Source organism: Trachurus japonicus, chromosome 11, assembly GCF_045865225.1.
Source record: "Trachurus japonicus isolate A0001 chromosome 11, Traja_1.0".
Lineage (NCBI taxonomy): Eukaryota > Metazoa > Chordata > Actinopteri > Carangiformes > Carangidae > Trachurus > Trachurus japonicus.
Genome location: NC_140917.1, coordinates 21,964,876 through 21,983,724, shown reverse-complemented (window position 1 = coordinate 21,983,724; position 18,849 = coordinate 21,964,876). Strand labels below are relative to the sequence as shown.

The window sequence follows — 18,849 nt, the reverse complement described above, 5'->3', positions numbered from 1 at the left end:
CAGAGTTTATATCCAACACGTCACTTACAAAGTGAACGTTACAAAATAACGTTAGTGAAGTGGCTGCGTGGAGCGGAGCTGCTGTGAGATGAGCAGCTGAGTGACGGTGACAGTTGTGCCACCGTTTGATCCTCCGTCGCTCGCGTCGTGAGGACGGGGACAGCCTCACACATTTATACAATGTTTGTTTTTCCTCTCTTGATCTCTTATCGGCTCGGTTCGGTTTTTGCCGGTAGGAAAACCTGAAATCTGGTGTTTATCTCGCGCTCCCTCGCTTGATCCGCATAGAAATGAATGTTACTGTAGTGGCTATATGAAAACAAGAACTAGTGAGGGGGAAAAAAACAGACGCGCGGACACCACAAAAATTATTTTTTTATTTATTTAAACCTTTATTTTAACTCGTTGGTCATTGAGGTTTCCCTCATTTACAGGGACGGCGAGTTTATTAAACACTGTAACGCCTGTGACAGTGATTACAGCTGGCCACAGCTGGCCACGGTAGTCCAGGTCAGCCCCACGTGTCAATCACGGACTACAGAGGTTCAGCGAGACGCGTGAGCACGTGAATTAATATTATCATTGATGACGTATGACACGCATTGCCAGGGAAGATCCGATCTGTCTGTTTAGACTGCAGACGCATTGGCAGAGATCCGATTTGTATCTGATTTATTTCCACATATAACGGGGGCCTGAATCTGATCTGACAATATCCGATTCCATGCGCATTTGTCCCGTTTACACATTCATGTTACAGATCCGATCTGAGCCACTTGAGAGAAAAAAATCGGAATTGGGCCACTTGAACCGTGCAGTGTAAAGACAGCCATAGTGTTACGAGATCCCGACCCGATCAAAGACAGAGACATGATCTACATTCTGTGCGCAGCAGCGCTCTGCCCTGAGACGTCAGCACCACCTGCAAGCAGCTGCAGTGTCCAGCTGTGCACCGCGGGACGCGCCGCTCGCTCACTGCTGCTGAAGACTGAACCTTTTTTCCCGGTACCGTGAAACTTTGCCCTCAGCGCGTCGTGGAGAGTCCTGTCGGGACCGACGCGGACGTTACACGCGTGCCAGAGCACGCGCTGGGTCTCGGTGCGGCTACAGTCGAGCTCGCGGTCTGTTTATGTGAGCGCGGCTCCAGCTGCTCGGTGTGCGCCACAGCGGTGGTCCGCGTTTAGACCATAGTAGGCTACATCCATGATGGTTTCAAGCAGAGAAAAAACAAACGTGTAAAAACAAAACGGAGCTGAAAAATGAAACAATTAAGTCAGTTTTGCACCAGTCTGTGGAAACAGCCTAAAGTGAATGAATGACAGCAACAGTTGTATCATTGAACTACTGGAAGATAAAAGTAATGACTACATGACTTTCCGTTTGTGTGTGGGCATATTTACCATTTTAACTCTGTTTTTACTTCATTGTTAAACCACAGTAGGCTAGAGCTTAAATACAAGTTTGATGAGAAACTGTTATTTATTTATTAAATCAAGTAGCCAATTTAGAAGCACATGTTTTTTTCTTCTAATTAAATCGTGGTATTGTATATGTATCGAGAATCGTGGAAATTTACTAGTATTGGTGTCGATATAAGGAAGCTCCAGCCTCGATGGCGAGACCGCAGGCTGTTTGCAGGCTATGATATGTTCTTTTTTATTTATTATGGGGATCAATAGGCTACCTGACATTGTCCTGGGCCAGTGGTTAGAATGGTGGGGCCAGCGATCTTCAAAATTTCCTTTATTGTCTACCCCTGACCCAGCCTTCGAAACGTGTACCACGTTTAACGTTTGTTGTAAAATGTCCCAATTAAAATCAGTAATAATAACAATAATGCAGAGAAAAATAACTTTTGGTAATAGTACCGGCAAGAATTTAAAACTACTTTCACCCCTGCTTCTCTACAACCCTTGGTGGACGGGTAATCAAACACAGCGCACCTTGTTAACAGTTTAGTTGATTAAACCCCTGGCTCAAGAACTCTTTAAACATTTAAAGACCATAGTACAGCACTAGACAGCATCTCATCTTAAATCATTAAAGAGAGATTACAAACAAATGTGATCACATAAATATAGATGTTATGAATAAAATAAAACTTCTAAAGTCTAGCTCTTGTATCTGGTGACAGGAGAAACAAATGCCCATACCTCAAATACTCATAACTCTAAAAGTGTCTATTTCTAGTATTCAAGCGTAATTCTGACGTATTCACAGATCCAGGCTGTGTTTGTGTGCCTCCATGTCTGTGTGAGCACATATGTGCTTCTAAGTTTGTTTTTTTTTAGTTGCTTTGTTATGATTAAACAATTCTGTTTCTGTTTTTGGCGAACTCAGACAGATGTAATTTGTTTGCATGAGCATGAATCACCACGTCTGATCTGAGATTTGCCTTCAGAATAGTCTGGCAGGATGTCTGTTGTAGTCTAAAACAGGAGTTGTGTTTCATATGAATTCATCCTGGGGCAGCTCTGCCTTGATAGAAAACTCACAGCTAAATGCGGATGAACAAGCTTTATTGTATTTGTGAGAATATGAGATGTCTGCGGAAACAGATGTACTGCTAAATTTGTTGGATATGTGTCTCAGTCTAGAGCGTTGATGGATTCGCTACATGCCTCCCTCTGTCTCATTTTCTCCTCTCTCCATCTGCCGCTCCGCTATGCCTCGCTCTTCCTCTGTCCTCTAATGCATCTTGACCATTGTTGGGGACTCTGCATGCTAAAATGGTTTAGTTATGTAATTAGAAACCACAGAGGAGATCAGGCTTTGACTTTTCCCTATTTTTGTTCCCTATTTCTTATCCAATCAAGGTTCCTCACATGCTTCTCTTCCTCCCTGAAATGAAATACACGGTGTAGATAAACTCAAAATGAATTGAAAAACCAATTCAGTCCTGTGGACAAATATTTTGTGCAGCATTATACAGCTCTTGCTTCTTTTCCTCATCTTGCATTTCAGAGAAGAGACTTCGCCCGTGACCTCATTCTCCAGGCGCCCCTTATTTCGTGATCAATACAACCAGACGGTCCTGCTGGTGTGGCCCAAACATTATAAAACTGATTTATCATTTCACATTCCACAGGCTCCAAACTCAGAAACGCTGAGACATCACATTTTAAAGTGACTTATTTGGTCTAGAGTCTACTCTACAGAGCAGCTAGAAAGATGAAGTGAGCTACACGCAGTGCTCCAAGATGGTGCCTCATTTATTCAATAGGCGCACGCACTGGAGGAGGTTCTGAGAGGATTCAGTGTTGGCGAGACCACAGCAAACACTTAGAGAAAACAAGCATAGAAACAGCAAAAATAAACATTTTTATTTGACCCCATGGCTCAAATTGTGGAGAAGCAAGAAATAATGTTCCTTGTTCTCTGCATCACATGGCTAGTTCACTGTTGTTCCTGGGGACAATGTGTAAACTGTGCAGGACCTAGATCAAAATGGCAGACAGAAGAAAGCCACAGTGTATACATGACTGAGTTTTTAACCAATTAGAGCCGCACAGATCTGATAATGACCATAAATTGATAGATTTGCTCTAATATGTAGCATTACTGCAGGCTCTTTTTAATCTGGCAGAAGTTGCATGCATGAGAAGTGCACAGTTAGCCTGCTAAGTCATCCAGACGACCATGGTTTGCATCTCATCTCTGTGTACCTGCTGCCTTGGCATCCTGCACACGCGTAAACAGTGACTGGACTGTAAAGATGGTGCTGACGCTGCTCACTGGACACACACATTACACACGCGCGCATACACACTCCCCTTGTCACAGTTGGACATCAGGGCATGCTGGTATTGTAATTAGAGTGAGGATGACACTTTTCGCTGTGTATTCATCATGTGGCATCGCTGCAAGGTGACTCTGAGGGTTGTTTCGTTTACTTTGTGCGCACGTACACACAAACAAATACACACCGGACCTTGACAGATGTCAGGGTGGCATTCAGCCCACACATCTCTCTCGTCTTTTTCTCTCACGCATACACAGACTCCCAGCTGCACACACAAACGCTTTTAACACACATGCTTAGTCACCTCTCCCATTCCCGGCGCTCATGTGGTGGCCAGTTGAGTAATTAGCTCTTTGCTGACGTCACCGAGCCCTCGGAGTCTTCACGTTGAATGGACTCTGATAAGAGCATGACAGGCGACAGCTGTCCCACACTCTGTCGCGTTCACATTCACATGCACGCACATGCTCGTGAACAGAGTCGCACATTCACATTAGGGGGATGTTGGTGACACCTGACCTCGGCACATAGCCACACACATCTCAGTAGAAGGATGGATGGATGGGTGGATGGATGGAGGGAAGATGAATAGAGAAGGGAACTGTCTGCACCCTCTGCATCGTCTTGCCTTCCTGATGATATTGTGTGATGTTGTGGAACATCACTGCACCGATGTGTCTAATTTGTCTGAAACCAATGACCTGGAACTCCTCCCTGCCCACAGAGCTTATGAAGCATTTACGTCATATGGCTCTGATCATAATCATGAGCAACTGAAGCAGAAAAACCTTCACAGCAGCCTCTGGGTTGTAATTCCTAGGTATAAATATGGAAACTTTGAAACAGTTAATGGTAAAAAAAGGCCTGCGTGTCCACAAACTGTTGACAAAGTAGCTGCAAAGTTGCATCTAACTTCAATACAGTATTGATCCTTATAGAAAACATTCAGTCCTTTTTAAGGGCAGAACAGAGGCACACTGTTGGCGTGTAGCTGAACAAGCTGCAGCAAAAGTCTGCAGTTTAAAGGATTCATTCGCACCATCCTGGAACAAATGTGTAAACCCTCCTTCTGTATCAGAAACACTGCTGTGTAGCAACTTTATTTATACTAAGAAGGGTGATTCTTTATGGCTTGCTCAGGGCATACTTTAAGGCGGAGTCAGGTGCAACAGATCAGTATACTTATACATACAACAAACAAATAGAATAAATAAATAAGATAAAAATAACACATTATGCAACACTTTCATTTAACAAAGCAATTATAGTCGCAATCACTTAAGCTGTGAATCATTCAGTCTGTGCAGTTTTCTTCCAGGCCTCCAGGAGGCTTCAGTCAAGACCAGTCAAGAACCAATACAGAACAAGACTGCAAGATTATAATTTCTGGGGCAACTCAACTGACAGACTGTCAAACCTTAACAAAATAAGAATGTAAACAATATAATGCACAATGGAAACCATATGAGAGATAATGCAAGTAAATACATAAAGAAATAAGCAAAACCTACAATACATTATGTGCAAATTATGACATCTGCAAAGCACCTTACATGAAGTGAAGCTGTCTTGTCAAGAGCATTATGAAAAAATTGAGGCCAGGAAAGTTAGTGGCCTCAAGGGCATGAAACCAATACATGTCTCTTTGCTTGAGGTGTTTGACTCCAATCCCTGGCACCAAAACTAATGACCTCAATACCTGACACTCTTAGAGATGAGTCGTTTGAATTGTCCCATGGCCAAACATTACATGGAAGCACAGCATGCAAATTCCCAGTTTGAATGGCATATCTGTGTTCAGCCACTATGTCCCTCAGTCCTCTTTGAGGCGGCCTACTGTACGTATATAGAAACAGCCACAAATACACTCAAGTCGGTACACAATATTGGTAGTGTTACAATTAATAAAACTGGAAATATGTTGTGTCCAAAGTGTCCATTTTCACCGTGTTTTCACAGAGTTTACAGTTACCACAGCAAAAGTTGCCCTTTGGTCGACAAAGCCAGGTGTCTGGTTTGTGAGCAGGAAGATAATTTTTAGTTTATCCTTGATTGTAGGGGCCCTTCTAAAGCTGATACCTGGCAGTTCAGGAAATACCTCTTGCAAAGAAGGGCCACTCATCCCAATTTTTCTTTATAATGTGCTTGATCTGGACAGCTTCTTTACTGTAGCTTGTGACAAAATAGGGTTTCTGAACTGGCTATTGTTTAGGTTTAGGGCTGAGCAATTCTCTCCTCTCCAGTGACAGAGCCCTATTATGTGCCTGAGTAAGAAGCTGGGATTCATACCCTCTGTCTAAAATGCTGCTGCATGTCCATGGATTGATTTTGAAAACCCTGATCAGAATCACATATACGTCTTAGTCTTTGTATTTGTATCTGTATTTGTCCATTAGGGATATTCTTAATGAGCCATGGAGGGTGAAAAATGTCTGCAGGAAATACAGTATTTCTATCAGTTGTATTTCTAAAGATGGAGGTGTGCAAGTATCCTTGGTCATCCTGGTTCTTGACTGGTCTTGACTGAAGCCTCCTGGAGGCCTGGAAGAAAACTGCACAGACTCAATGATTCACAGCTGAAGTGATTGCTACTATAATTGCTTTGTTTGCTCTCTTGTCTTCACACACCCTGAGGAAGGCGCAAGCCGACACGTGTTGGTGTTTTTAATGACTCTTGCCCATTAAATTAAATAAAAGGCTTTTAAATATTTCCAAACCAACCTGTGTGCCTGGACTTTGGTTTTTTATGCCTTCTGGGCAGTGACAGAAGTGTTGCAGCATACATGTAAATCATCGAGCTCTGTCGATCCTTGTGGGCATATGGTTCAGCATAACCTAAACTGGTTGTCATGGTGTCCTGTTACCTAGTTCACGGGTGGTACAGGAACCGAACATCTGGCTGCACAGATGGATGAAAAGTGTGCGGAACAAAGGAAAGTCATTACGGCCCATTTTCCATCTATCCAGTCTGCTGTGGACCCATATGCTTGACCGGAAAGAGTTATAAATTGTGACTTAAATTGAGAGAGTTCATATCCACCCTGCTGCTTTGTAGCATGTCATCCAGCCACAAGCAGTGCGTGTGTGTGTGCGTTCACACCACTGACTGTGTGACTCTTCCATCAAAAAGTGTCCAGCTCCTCAGGCACTTGATGTGTCTGGTCGTCCGGCCCATATCCATGAGTATGTTAGGCTGCCTGTGGGAGAGAAGGCTGCGTCTCAGCGAGAGGAAGGAAGTGAAAAAGGCTTTTACATAACCTGTTTCAACCAATTACAAGGCCAGAACATAAGTGCTCGGCCTCAGGTTATATAGCTGTCCAAGGAGCACAGGTCATGGCAGATGTAGCTTTCAATATCTACTTACTCTCACAAAGGACCAACAGCAAAGGAAAAAGATGGGAACAAATGTGTGGGAGGGGGGGGGGGGGGGGGGGCTGAACAGCTGAACTCAAACGCTGTTGCTCTGCTCTCTGGCCACAGACAGCAAGGACACCACATCACGTCTTAGTCAGATACAAAGACTTGATGTTAACCTCACTCACTATGTCCAAAACCACCCTCATTCACTCACTGCTTCTTAACGTGATAAACAAGTGTAGGGGGAGGAAGCTTCACTCATTAGTGGCCACACACACACACACACACACACCCAGGATGACTGCAGTCCCCCTCAGATTAAGGTCGTGTGCAGCCTAACGATTTGGGGCAAGAGTGGTGGTGAGGAGTTTGTGTTTCCCCTTTTCTAACATCAATCCAGCTGCAAAGCCTTAATAGCCAGGGTGTTGTGTGACGCAGTATTTTATTTTGTAGCATATGTTTCATTTTATCATTGTCGCCTCAGTGTCCGTCATAATAATGCTGCATCCCTCTGGTTAAAACATAAAAAAAACATGGCTGGTTTAAGGCTTAAAGCAATAGTTACCTAATCACAGTAACATGACTTTGCACTCACTCCGTGCCGTCTCCGTTCAGGCGGATCATTTTAAGTGCATTGGTGCAGTGTTGAGAATGATTCAGCTGTGACATTTCAGCTCACTGGAAAGCAACTGCAGCTCTCTTAAAAAAAAAAAGGATGATCCAAATTGTTGATTTTTGCCCCCCTTTGTGGACTTTTCTTTTGAAGAGCCAGACAGTACATTCAAACAGTTGGTAATGCCTAAGGGGCTCAGTGATGTATAGCACAGGTCCATTAAGATAGTATTGTTTTGGCTCTCTGTTTCAGAGCATTGAATTTGAAATGAGATAGTAACTCTAAAGTGAAAGTGCTGACTTTGAGGGCGTGTAATTCCAAATTCAATGAACCGGTGTCGAAATTGTATCCCTTTTTATACTCTCGCCCTGAAGGTAAAAATAAAACAGACATGTCATGAAATCTAGAGCAGTGAGGTACAACTAAAATGACTGAAAACCCTGTCTGAATACAGACTACGATGTTATCTAGATTCCCCTCATGAAGTAGATGTAAGTATTACATCCCATACTGATGTGTTCCTCTAACGGCTGCTGAAATACTGAGCAGCTGCGTCCAGATTTCCCCTCTTAAATTATTTCCTCAGCGTGGGTGAAATATGTTTGTTTGATGAAATATTCAGTGGTCCACATGATGTAGCCATTTGGGTAAGTTTGCAATAAGAGTATGATAATGGAGAACTCTGTTTGCAAACTATTTTGAGCAACAACGCACCAGAACATGTTTTTTTTTTTTCATCGTCGTGCTGCTTTGGGTCCTGCTGAGCGCTGCGAGAGGTAATAAAACTGCCCGCGCCTCAGCTACGCCTCGCAAAAAAAATCTGGATGGAGAAATTTCTGCGGAGCCACATGAGACTGCTCACTGTCTGTATCTCCCAAATAAGCCTTGGCATGTAATTCCACTCACCTTGCCACCTCAGGGCTCTGTTGGTCCTATCAATAAACAGTCCATTTAGCTCAGAGGTCACTCTAAACTTCACCCTAACAAGAAGTTTTGCTAGTCGGCCAAAAAAGACTACTTGATTGAAGAAAGATTTTTTTTCTTGAACTCACCCTTTTTCATCTCCTCTTCTTTTTTTCCTTCTCTGTCCCTGAGGGTCAGCGTACTGTTGACTAAGCAGCCAGTCAGCATCTGTTTTGGCTCACCTCCATTAGTTTCTTGATTGACTACCGGCACCGGTAGCACATCCCCTTGGATTTCTCCACCTCGCTCTCCCCTTGATCTCCCATCCATCGCTCCAAATCAAGGCTCCGGTCGCTGTGCCCGTGGCCTGCGGGCATCACTCATTATACTGTGAAGTTTCAATTGCCGCCTGACCCCTTTCATCCAATTTCATGGCTGCTTGTGGTGGGCCAGTGCCCCTGCTGCTCGGCTCTGAAACTCTTTAAACGAACCAACCTTTGGCACAAGGCCGCCACTCATCTCAGCAAGATGAGAGGGAGACAAATTTAGTTCAAATGAATGTCAAGCCTTGTTATTGTACCTCTTGGTTAATTTGGTTTGGGGGCTCGAGAGCCCTGGCTTTCCCTCCTCCCTCTCATTGCAATTTCAAACACACACTCACACAAATAGTGGGTGTTGAGATGCCTGAGTTCACTGCTAATAAAGAAAATAAACCACCCCTGACTTTGGAAAATGAAAAAATCTCACCTTAATCCAGATGGAACAGTGTTTGCTGGTCACAATTTGTCTCCAGGGGCTATTTGTGTGTTTGAGGTTGATGAGGGTCTAATTTTTCAATAACACACAATCGTGCATCACTGAAGGATTGGATCTCATTACTAGTTGTTGTTTCTAGCATCTAACCTATAAACACATCAACCCTCTGCCACATCTGTAATGCATAATCTGAGAATCCCCCTCGGGGCAGTTAGATTATCTCCCATGAGCACTCTGTCACATCTCGTATTGCTCTACACTCCTTATTTTGTGAAAAGTGACGTGTTTAGACACAAATTTGAATCTATCACACAGCGTCTGATGATGATTTACTCTAAGTGTCAGAATGATCTTGTATGATCATCAAGAGCATTTGCTGCTTTTAAACGTAATTCAGAACCTTTCAGCAGTGGTTATTTGATGACTGTGCGTGTGTCCCTGTTGTTGTGCATTACTCAGGTGTTCTGGTCCAGACTTGGCGCCACATTACTTCAGGCCCAATTACGTATTTATACATTGAAGGCCAACATATGGTATTATGAGTCATTCAACAGAGTAGAAAAGGAAGTAGAAAGTAAATGGACCTTTCCTGGCCACCCAGCTGTTCTTTTATCAACATGTCGGTGTATATAGACATGCAGTGGATGGGAGTCTGGCTGTAAGATTAGTTTTAACCATGATTGAATGGGGTAACATACCTGGAAAGTTTGAAAACAAATACATGCACCAATTATTTATGGCACTGATTGCAATTGATTCCAGTGCTGTATGAATCATTATTATCGTGTTACCGGTATGTTGGACATACAGTAATGCAAGCATCAAATGGTTTCTATCACAGGTATCTGCTTTCACTCAGCCGCTGCTGTCAGTGACAGTCTGTCTGTCTTGTGCCCACAGCCAGTGAAAACTGCCACGATTTCCACCCCATGTTCTTCACCCATGATCGCTCCTTTGAGGAATTCTTCTGCATCTCCATCCAGCTGCTCAACAAGACCTGGAAGGAGATGAGAGCCACAAGTGAAGACTTCAACAAAGTATGTGGGAGGCTAAACTGAATAAAAACCAGCACTGTGTCCCAGTTCCATGTACTGTAATCACAGTACAGGTTCAGGGTACCAAGTGCAAATTCAAGAACACATACTGATGACACAGTATATTTTAGATACTTTAATACTGTATATACTATTTGATTTTACAGTTTGAAATTTGCGGCCAATTTTTAGATGTTGTTTTGAACCACTTACTTTAGTTAGTAATAATAACTAGTAGTCTGGAATTGGGACACAGCTAAAATCTATGACAACTGTAGTTAAAAATGGATGAGCACAGTAAGATTTCACTGCACTGATTTTGTTTGCAGTGCAAAGCGCTGCTTTTTCGAAAAAAAAAATGCTTTGATTGTGCCTTTCAGTGTAATTTTGCCTTTCAGTGTGAATGAAAACAATGTTTTGTCTTTTTTTGAGAATGGGTCATTTTTGCTATTTTAAGGTGAGGTCTTTGTGTGGGATCGTCACACACGGTTTCTGTCGCACATCACTGAGTTTCCATTGTGATGTAGCACAGTCACGTAGGTCCCTCCTAGTTACAACTGTGATAATCATATCTCGTGTTCTGTCAGTTACTGAGACGGCACGCACAGTTAAATATCAGTCCTGATTAAGGTGCAGAGACACGGAAATGTGTTTCTCCTCCTGTTTGCATGGATGAGCATGCTTTAGGGGTTGCTTTTTTTGAGTACAAATTGAGAGGAAGAATTACATGCATCATATCTTAAGGGCTTTTTAGATTTTGAATTTTTCCGGCATTGTTTTTTTCCTGTCTCTTTGACATGAAACATAAGCTGCCTCCATTGCCCAGGCGCTGATTAGGCTCCTACATCTTCATTTGGAGCTCACTGGAATCTGGGATGAAGATGAAAAACTTCCTGCAAGATGGCGAATGTTGTGTCGGCTCAACACAGGAAATATGTGTGTGTGTGCGGAGCCAGACGGTGATAGTAATGAGGTGTTTATGAAAGATATTGTATGTTGTGTATTCAGTTGGGCATCGGTTGAAGCAGACAACAGATGCCGTGTGACTTTTCCCTGATTTGTCAAACAAATTATGATTATCTGATGGTGTCAAACACCAAGCAAACCAACACAGGCTACAAGCCACCTCGTGTCCGAGTCGCTGCTTACACAGTGATTTGTCGTGGTTCAGTCCTCTGCTCATTTTCACCGGCTATGGCCAGCATTGGAAAAGTGTCTCACTCATAAGTGAACCAGTGCTTAATTCAGCATTTGCTCTGCAGGTTCTCTGCCCTTGGTCCAACATGTCACCGCTGCAAAGGGCCACACACTGGCCGACATGGAGGTGACCCTGAAATACTTAAGTTTTCACAACTTAATTTGGTTTGAATGCAGAGTGATGCTGAAGTTGCATCATCCTCTGTTACTTTGCTGTGAGTTTAATGATGGAAAACAGCAGCGTGAGTTTCATAAGCCGGTCTGGTAAACAGAAGTTAGCGCTTGGATGTGAGACTGTGAATAAAGTTGAGTTCTCACAGCTTTCACAAAGGATGTAACTGAGTGATATGAAAAATTCATTTTTGTTGTTTAGACACCTTTTCATCTGCTACAAGAGGCTGCGAATTAATGGTCATAACATATGGTAGTCAAGATGAAAAACAAGAAAGTCTAGTCATCCTCTGTAGCAGTTGTTGAGTAAATGTTTAATGTACCTACCATCTATTGAAGTCCTCATCACTAAATGTGTCTTTCAGCTCACTGAAACAGTAATGGTATCACTTGGAAGCATGGTTGTGTTGTTGGTTTTATGAATTCAGAATCTGAAGGAGCTACAGTGTCACTGTGACACAGGAGATTTGTTGAGTCAGTCTGTTTGACTGCTGATGTAAATCCTCTAATTAGAAACTGAAACTCTGAGATTCGTGAATGATAAATATACCAGGAGTGATAAGACCATTTCTAATGGGCTGGGAATGACTACCATGTCTCACTTCAGTTCTTCTTCTAGTTCATTTTGGGATGAGAACGAAACACACACACCGTACACACACACACACCTCCTCTAGCATGCAATCCTGTTTTCCAACCCCATCCTTCACATCCCCTCCCTCAAAACCGAGAGTCAATTTCGATTGAGCTGGGATAGATGACGCTTCCCTTCCTTCTCCCCTCTGCCCTCCCCAAACCTCATCTTTCATCATACAGTACCTTGGGAGTTTGAAATTCAGCAGCAGCTTGTCGATAGTAAGACTGTTTGGTCTCTAGGGCCTGCTATCAGTTAAATGGTGCGTGTGGAGCTCTGCGCTTCCAGCCCTGGCTCAGTTTGTAACCGCTACGAACTTAGAAACTCTCAGGAGACATCAGCCCCTCTGACGATGTCTGAAAGTTGTCATTTTCTACCCAGTTCTGTCAATAACAAATCAAGTTGTTTATGTGTACCGTAACTGGCAGAGTCACAGACTACACATCCTATAAAATGAAATGTCTCTCCGGTAGAGGAGGAACATGCCCCAAAGATGCAAGATGGGAAAGCTCTATGTAGATCCTGTTAAACCCTGAGCATTAACATTAGCATTACTAATGAGAAGACAACCAACATGAGTTTTAAGTGCTTTACAAAGTCAATAAAGCGAGGAATAAGATGAGGGGATAAAGCAAAATACAAATCACAGATATAAGCATTTAACGTCAAGTGAAATGGGAATTGGAGCATCTTTAAATTTCACACTGTGTCGTGAAATGGAATATATGTGGGGTGTAATTAGGGGTGAGACTTATTCAGATTCACAGTTTCTCAGAAGTTGGTTTGTCTTAACGAATACAGAGTGAGGGAGAGATGAATAATTTAGACCACATTCACTCAACAGAGAGCCACACACACACACACACACACACACACACACACACACACACACACACACACACATACACATGTCTCACCCATGATATCACTCTGGTAGCGACTTCATCCCAAACACTAATAGTCAAGATTGGTTTTATATCATGTAGTGGGTTAGCTAGTACAAGATTTTATGTATGTATGTTTATATATTTCATATGGACAAAAAAGAGGAGAATTAAATTTTACTTTTTAACTTGTGTATAATGAGAAAAATGATCATGGACAGAGGATTCAAATTTGATAAATCTATTCTAATGTCACTGTGTCTTTAAGGGAGGAAACAAACTATTTGAATAAGAGAATATGAAATTAAAAACTTTGTGTCTGCAAAAGGGGTTAATCTCCGATATAATATTGACTTGTGTAAACAGTAACTACTGACTTGTCAAATGATGAATGGCACAATAACAGCTACAGCAAATGGATATACAGTATATAGTAACAGTTAAATTGTACACCCCATTACTACTGATTTGAAATGATCATACTACTCTTTTAAACTGGATTAATGGACTTTGTAGTGGGCCTCTCTATGGCGATCAGTCATGCAACTAGTTATCTCAGTTGAGTAAGACATCCATATTCTGTTTTTGTGGTGTATTGATAGAGATTTGGACTTAATCGTTTGTTAATTTTAGTTTAATGGTAGATGGTGGAAAATGATACTTGCAATGTGTAACACATTGTGAGTACGCTTTGGTTTTTGATATGCAAAGGATCTTAAAATATCTACAACATCTATCAGGGAAATTACAATGGTACAATGTGGCAGATTAACGAGTGTAGCAAAGAAAGGGTGTCTATTTGTTATATTTGTAAAGAAGCTCTTTCTTAAGCCTTGTTCTCCACAATGATCCTGGCTGTGTTGTGAAAAGGAAGGGTGTATAGTATGTGAATATGAGCATGTCACCATTCAATTTCTCATGTACATACAGCAAATGAGGATATATCCTCTTTAGGGTGTGTGGGAGGATAATAAGCCGTGTCAAGGATAATTCTGAGGGCGTCCACTTCAAAACACAGCTAGTGCATGGCTAGATTTCCCTGCAGCTCCCACAGTCGCTGTCAGATACAGACAGCACTGAACCTTCTTAGGTGTGGAACCCCCCCCCCAAAAAAAAAACAACCCTCATTCAGGTTTTATCGATGTTTAGGTGTGCACGGCGCTGTGGCCTGCGAGTGTGTGAGCATGTCTTAAGCACTGATGGCTCTCTCAGCGGCCGGCTCTTCATGGCTGACTGAGCATCTGCACACACACACACACACACCAAGATGTGAACACACTGGGTCTTGCATGAATACATGGGCATTTAAGACACGGGCACGGAGGCTTAAATGAAGCGTCACACACACACGCCCACACATGCCCACACATACACGCACACACTCCATGGTAGGGGTCACTATGCTGCCCTGTTTGCTTTCTACATTTGTTAAGTGAAATACGTGGTTACAGAGAACAAGAGGTGTGTGTCTGCTGTGTGTACATGATCCACGTATGTGTGTGTTTAATGGAGGCAAGTCTGATGCTCTCAGGGCACAGCACTGGCCGTCAGGCAACCGTTTCCCCTGTTTCCATAGCAACCCCTGTCCAATTACCGCTGCTGCGTTGCACTACTCTGGCTCTGTTTCTGTATGATGGAGCCACTTCTCCGCTGCATGTGGGCACGGCTGTGTGTACTAGCATCAGTCTATCAGAGACTCCGTCTTGTACGGCTGCCTGTCGTCTCTTCATCCAAACATCTGCGCTGAGAGCTTCTCCTCCTTCTCTTCTTCCCCACAGGAGAAAAACAAAAGCCTCCAACTCTGTCTGCTCAGGCGCTTGGGGAGGGGACAAAAAAATCCCTCATCGATGTAGCGGCTTGCAGCCACTCAAAATACCCCTCCTCCTCCTTCTCCTCCTCTCATCCCTCTCTCCCTCCCCCTCCGTCTAAACCTCTCTCTTTCTCTCTCTCTCTCTCCCTCTCTCCCACACACACACTTACACACTTATCATGTGATCCACTTGCTGCACCACCATTGGCGTCTCTGATCGTGGCGTGTGTCCAATCAGGGCATAAGCCCAGAGATCAACATAAGCGAAGCAGAGCAGCCTGGCTGATGCTCTTACAGTCAAAGAGGGAGGGAGGAAGGCAGATAGAGAAGCATACAAAAATATCATAGTAGATGGTAGATAGGTAGAGTTTGTCAGAGAGGGAGAAGCAAGGAGTTGCTGGTTTTTTTTTTTTTTTCAAAATAATACACTAAAATACGGAATCAGCTAGACATCTGAGGGAAATAGCCAAGACAGAAAAGAAGAGAGCAGGCAAAAGGAGGAGGTGCACGGCTGTGTTGACAGACGAGTCTTCCGTTATTGTGGCTAACGCTGAGGCTAACTGTCCACAATCAGCTAGACCGCTCTTGCAAGGAGCCATCTGCTCCCCCCCAGCCATCCCTGTGTCCCGTAGAGCGCTAAAAACTCCTTCTCTGGCAAAAGCACGAGGATTCATCTGTCACTGTGGAGAGTATCGCACCACGCTTGGAAACATGGAGGTGACATGTAAGTATTAAGGTTGGAAGTGAGGATGAAGAAGAGAGAGAGAGGGGTTTTCAATTAGCATGGATGGATGGAGCAAGGGGGTGGTGGTAGTAAGGGAGGGAGTGTTTGTGTTGTTGCCTGGCTGCGGAGGAGACGGAAGAGGAGGAGGAGGAGGAAAAGGGGAGGGGGGAATGAGGAAGGAGAGGAGAAGAAAAGGCAGGGAGAGATGGAGAAGATGGGACAGGAGCAGAGCGGAAGAGAAAGAGGAGGGACAGATGGGGCCATGTAGACTCGGCGAGGCGTAAGCAGGTTAGACAAGGACCCAGATCACAGTCTTTTCATTAACACACACACACACACACATACACACACATAATCTGCTAGATTAAAATTTCACACACAACTACATGCAAGCATCCACACACCCTCTGTTGCCCTTACCCCCATTACACTCCAGGCATCATCTGTATTCCAGTGTACAGTCTTTATGCGTGTACACGTGTGCATGCGTGTGTGTGCGTGTGTTTGTGTGTGTGTGTGTGTGAGGTGGGGGGTTGGGGCTTTTGTTGTTGTGAATGGGATTACTCCACATCACCAACACCCACCGTTTGTCACCAGAGGAATTCAATGCCACTACTACTGCTCCACACTGTGTCGCTCCGCCTTGGATGAGCTTCAACCAGTGTTTTAGCCAGAGGGGTATGACACAGGATTAGAGTGAGGTCAGCCCCAGACTGTAGAGCAGGAGTCTGTGAAATACTGCCAATACCTGACTTTTAAATTAGATTACATTCAGCTCTATTGTATTACGCACAGTACAAGTAGCGACAATGAAATGCACCGTAGAACCTAGCCAAAAGTGCAGAAAGCAGTAAAATACAGAGTGGCGTGCTTGCATGTTAATACGTAAATAATAGCTGGTACTTGTGAATAGAGTAAGCTATATACATTATGAACAGCAGGTGTAAGTGTAAATATGCTGTGCAGGTGCAAGAAGGAGTAATGCTAGTAGTAAACATTAGATGAAGAATAAACAGCCGGATATGGAGTTGTATAAACACTATACAGTAGGTGTGATATGTATAGTATAATGGACAGTGGTATAGATATGGATCGGTGTGTGGGAGAATACAGAGTGCAGGTGAGTTTATTTGCAGTAGTGTGGCAGCGGTAAGTGAGTGGGTGAGTGAGAGTCTTGTAGTGCCTCCCAGAGGGGAGGAGGGCAAACAGGCTGCGAGAGATGTCCCTAACAATGCTGCCCTGCGAAGTGTTGGCTAGTTTTCACCACCTGCCGTCGCTCTGAAATGCAGCATCTTCCAAAATGTGTAGAGATGCAGGTGGTAAGAATGCTCTTGATCATGCAGTGTTGGATGTTCCCCAGGATTTGAAGAGACAGATGGACCTTCTTGAGTCTAGTGAGCCATCCTGACCAGTGTTAAAGCAGTTTGGGTCCCAGGTATCGACTCTCAGAAACATAAATCTGAAACATCCCATTAATATAGATCGGAGTGTGTATCCCCTGCCTTTGTTCTTGCTTGGGTGTCCACAATGATCTCTTTGGCTTCTTGGCTTTTGTCAATTCTTTTATCACAGCAAAAAAAATAACCCACCATGTAAACAAGTTAAGCTAACTGGATCCTGGAGCTTTATTTTGAACAGAGAGAGAGATGCGAGGGGTGTCCATCCCCAAATCTAAGCCTCAATAAGTAAACACACCTGTTTGCCAAAAAGTGAAACTGTTACTTTAATCGTCATGGCTCTGTTAGTGATACCATTCCCCAAATTGTGAGCTAAAATCAGTTTTGCTGTCTCCATGTATTGGTGTCCTGTTTAGAATAGTGCCCTTGAACAAGAAACCTTGAACTTGGTAATTCTCTGTAGATGAAACGAACCAAGCACGGACGTAAAAGCGAAGCCCTTTTGTTATTGGTATTTGACATTTCTGTTCTGGCCTGGGGTGATACAGAGGAGAGAGGATAATCTGCTTTGTTCAGCCATGTTGAAGACTGACCTGTCCCGTGTGGGATTATTCACATGGCAGTCCTCAAAAACCCCGGCAACTGCAGCTGAGTGACCCTCTCATCAACCCTCGTACATCAGCTGCTATTTAAAGCAGATATCAGTGGAATGTTTTTGTTAATATAAGTCCTAAATAGTCCTATTTTCCGTCAGCAATCACTTACATGAAGTATTTCAGCCTAAACACGAGTCTCTCCGTCACTCTGCTCTGCTGTAACCCGAGGAGAAAATTTTCCTTGTGGGATACAAGTGTTATCCAATGAGGGGAGAGAACGGCATGAAGGGCTGTGTGTGCAGCCAAGGGATGCGCGTGAATGTGGTGACGTAGCACGAGGACCAATTGATGCCTGACAAGGGCGGGGGCTGCTAACTCATGGTGCGTTCAAGGAAACTCGTACTTTGTGTTTTTCCTTCCTGTGAAGTCATACCAGTTCGATCTGGTACGAGTTCACGGGTCGGAAGTTACGAGTGGCCGTTATAGGGAACTTTCACAGACAACAGGACGGTAAAAACACGAGCTACGGGTTACCTGGAACGCTACCAAGTCGTAGTTGTGACTTGAAGCTGTAACTTACGGTTTCAAAAGCCTGCCTTGAACACAGCATTAGCCGAAACGGCCGTGCCGCTGTTATCTGCTTTAAGAATAATGTGTTTAGTCTTGACGTCAGTGCTGATCAATGCAAATTATTTTAATGCTGCTAAATCAGGACATTTTCTCCATCCTGCCAGAAGGTTTACTTGAATGCATATGTGATGTAATGAAATGGGTGCTGGTGCGTCTGGTTGGCGGTGCTGTGACAGTCATGATGCCAGTTCGGGTGCCAAAGGTTTTTGGGGTAGATGCCTTGTGCGGATTCCAGGAAGCAGCTTGGGACAGTTGGTGGAAGCGCTGCGCACGCTGCCATATGTCAGCAACCATGACTGCTGCTGTCGTGTTTTGCATGAAGCGGTACATCTATGACACATATCAGGACTCAGTAAACCGGCCCCTCCCCCACTCCTCTCCCCTCTTGCAATGAGACCTGC

The 18,849-nt window shown here is 43.7% G+C and overlaps 1 protein-coding gene across 7 annotated transcripts in view; it reads left to right on the top strand.

Moving 5' to 3' along the window:
* The window catches only part of elmo1 (engulfment and cell motility 1 (ced-12 homolog, C. elegans)), a 100,374-nt gene that overhangs the window by 59,289 nt on the left and 22,236 nt on the right, over nt 1-18,849 (top strand). For all 7 annotated transcript variants that reach the window (XM_085791831.1, XM_085791832.1, XM_085791829.1 and 4 more), the window contains one exon: nt 10,272-10,408. In XM_085791831.1, the coding sequence (XP_085647957.1) occupies nt 10,272-10,408 (137 nt within the window). The remainder of the gene's footprint in view (nt 1-10,271; nt 10,409-18,849) is intronic.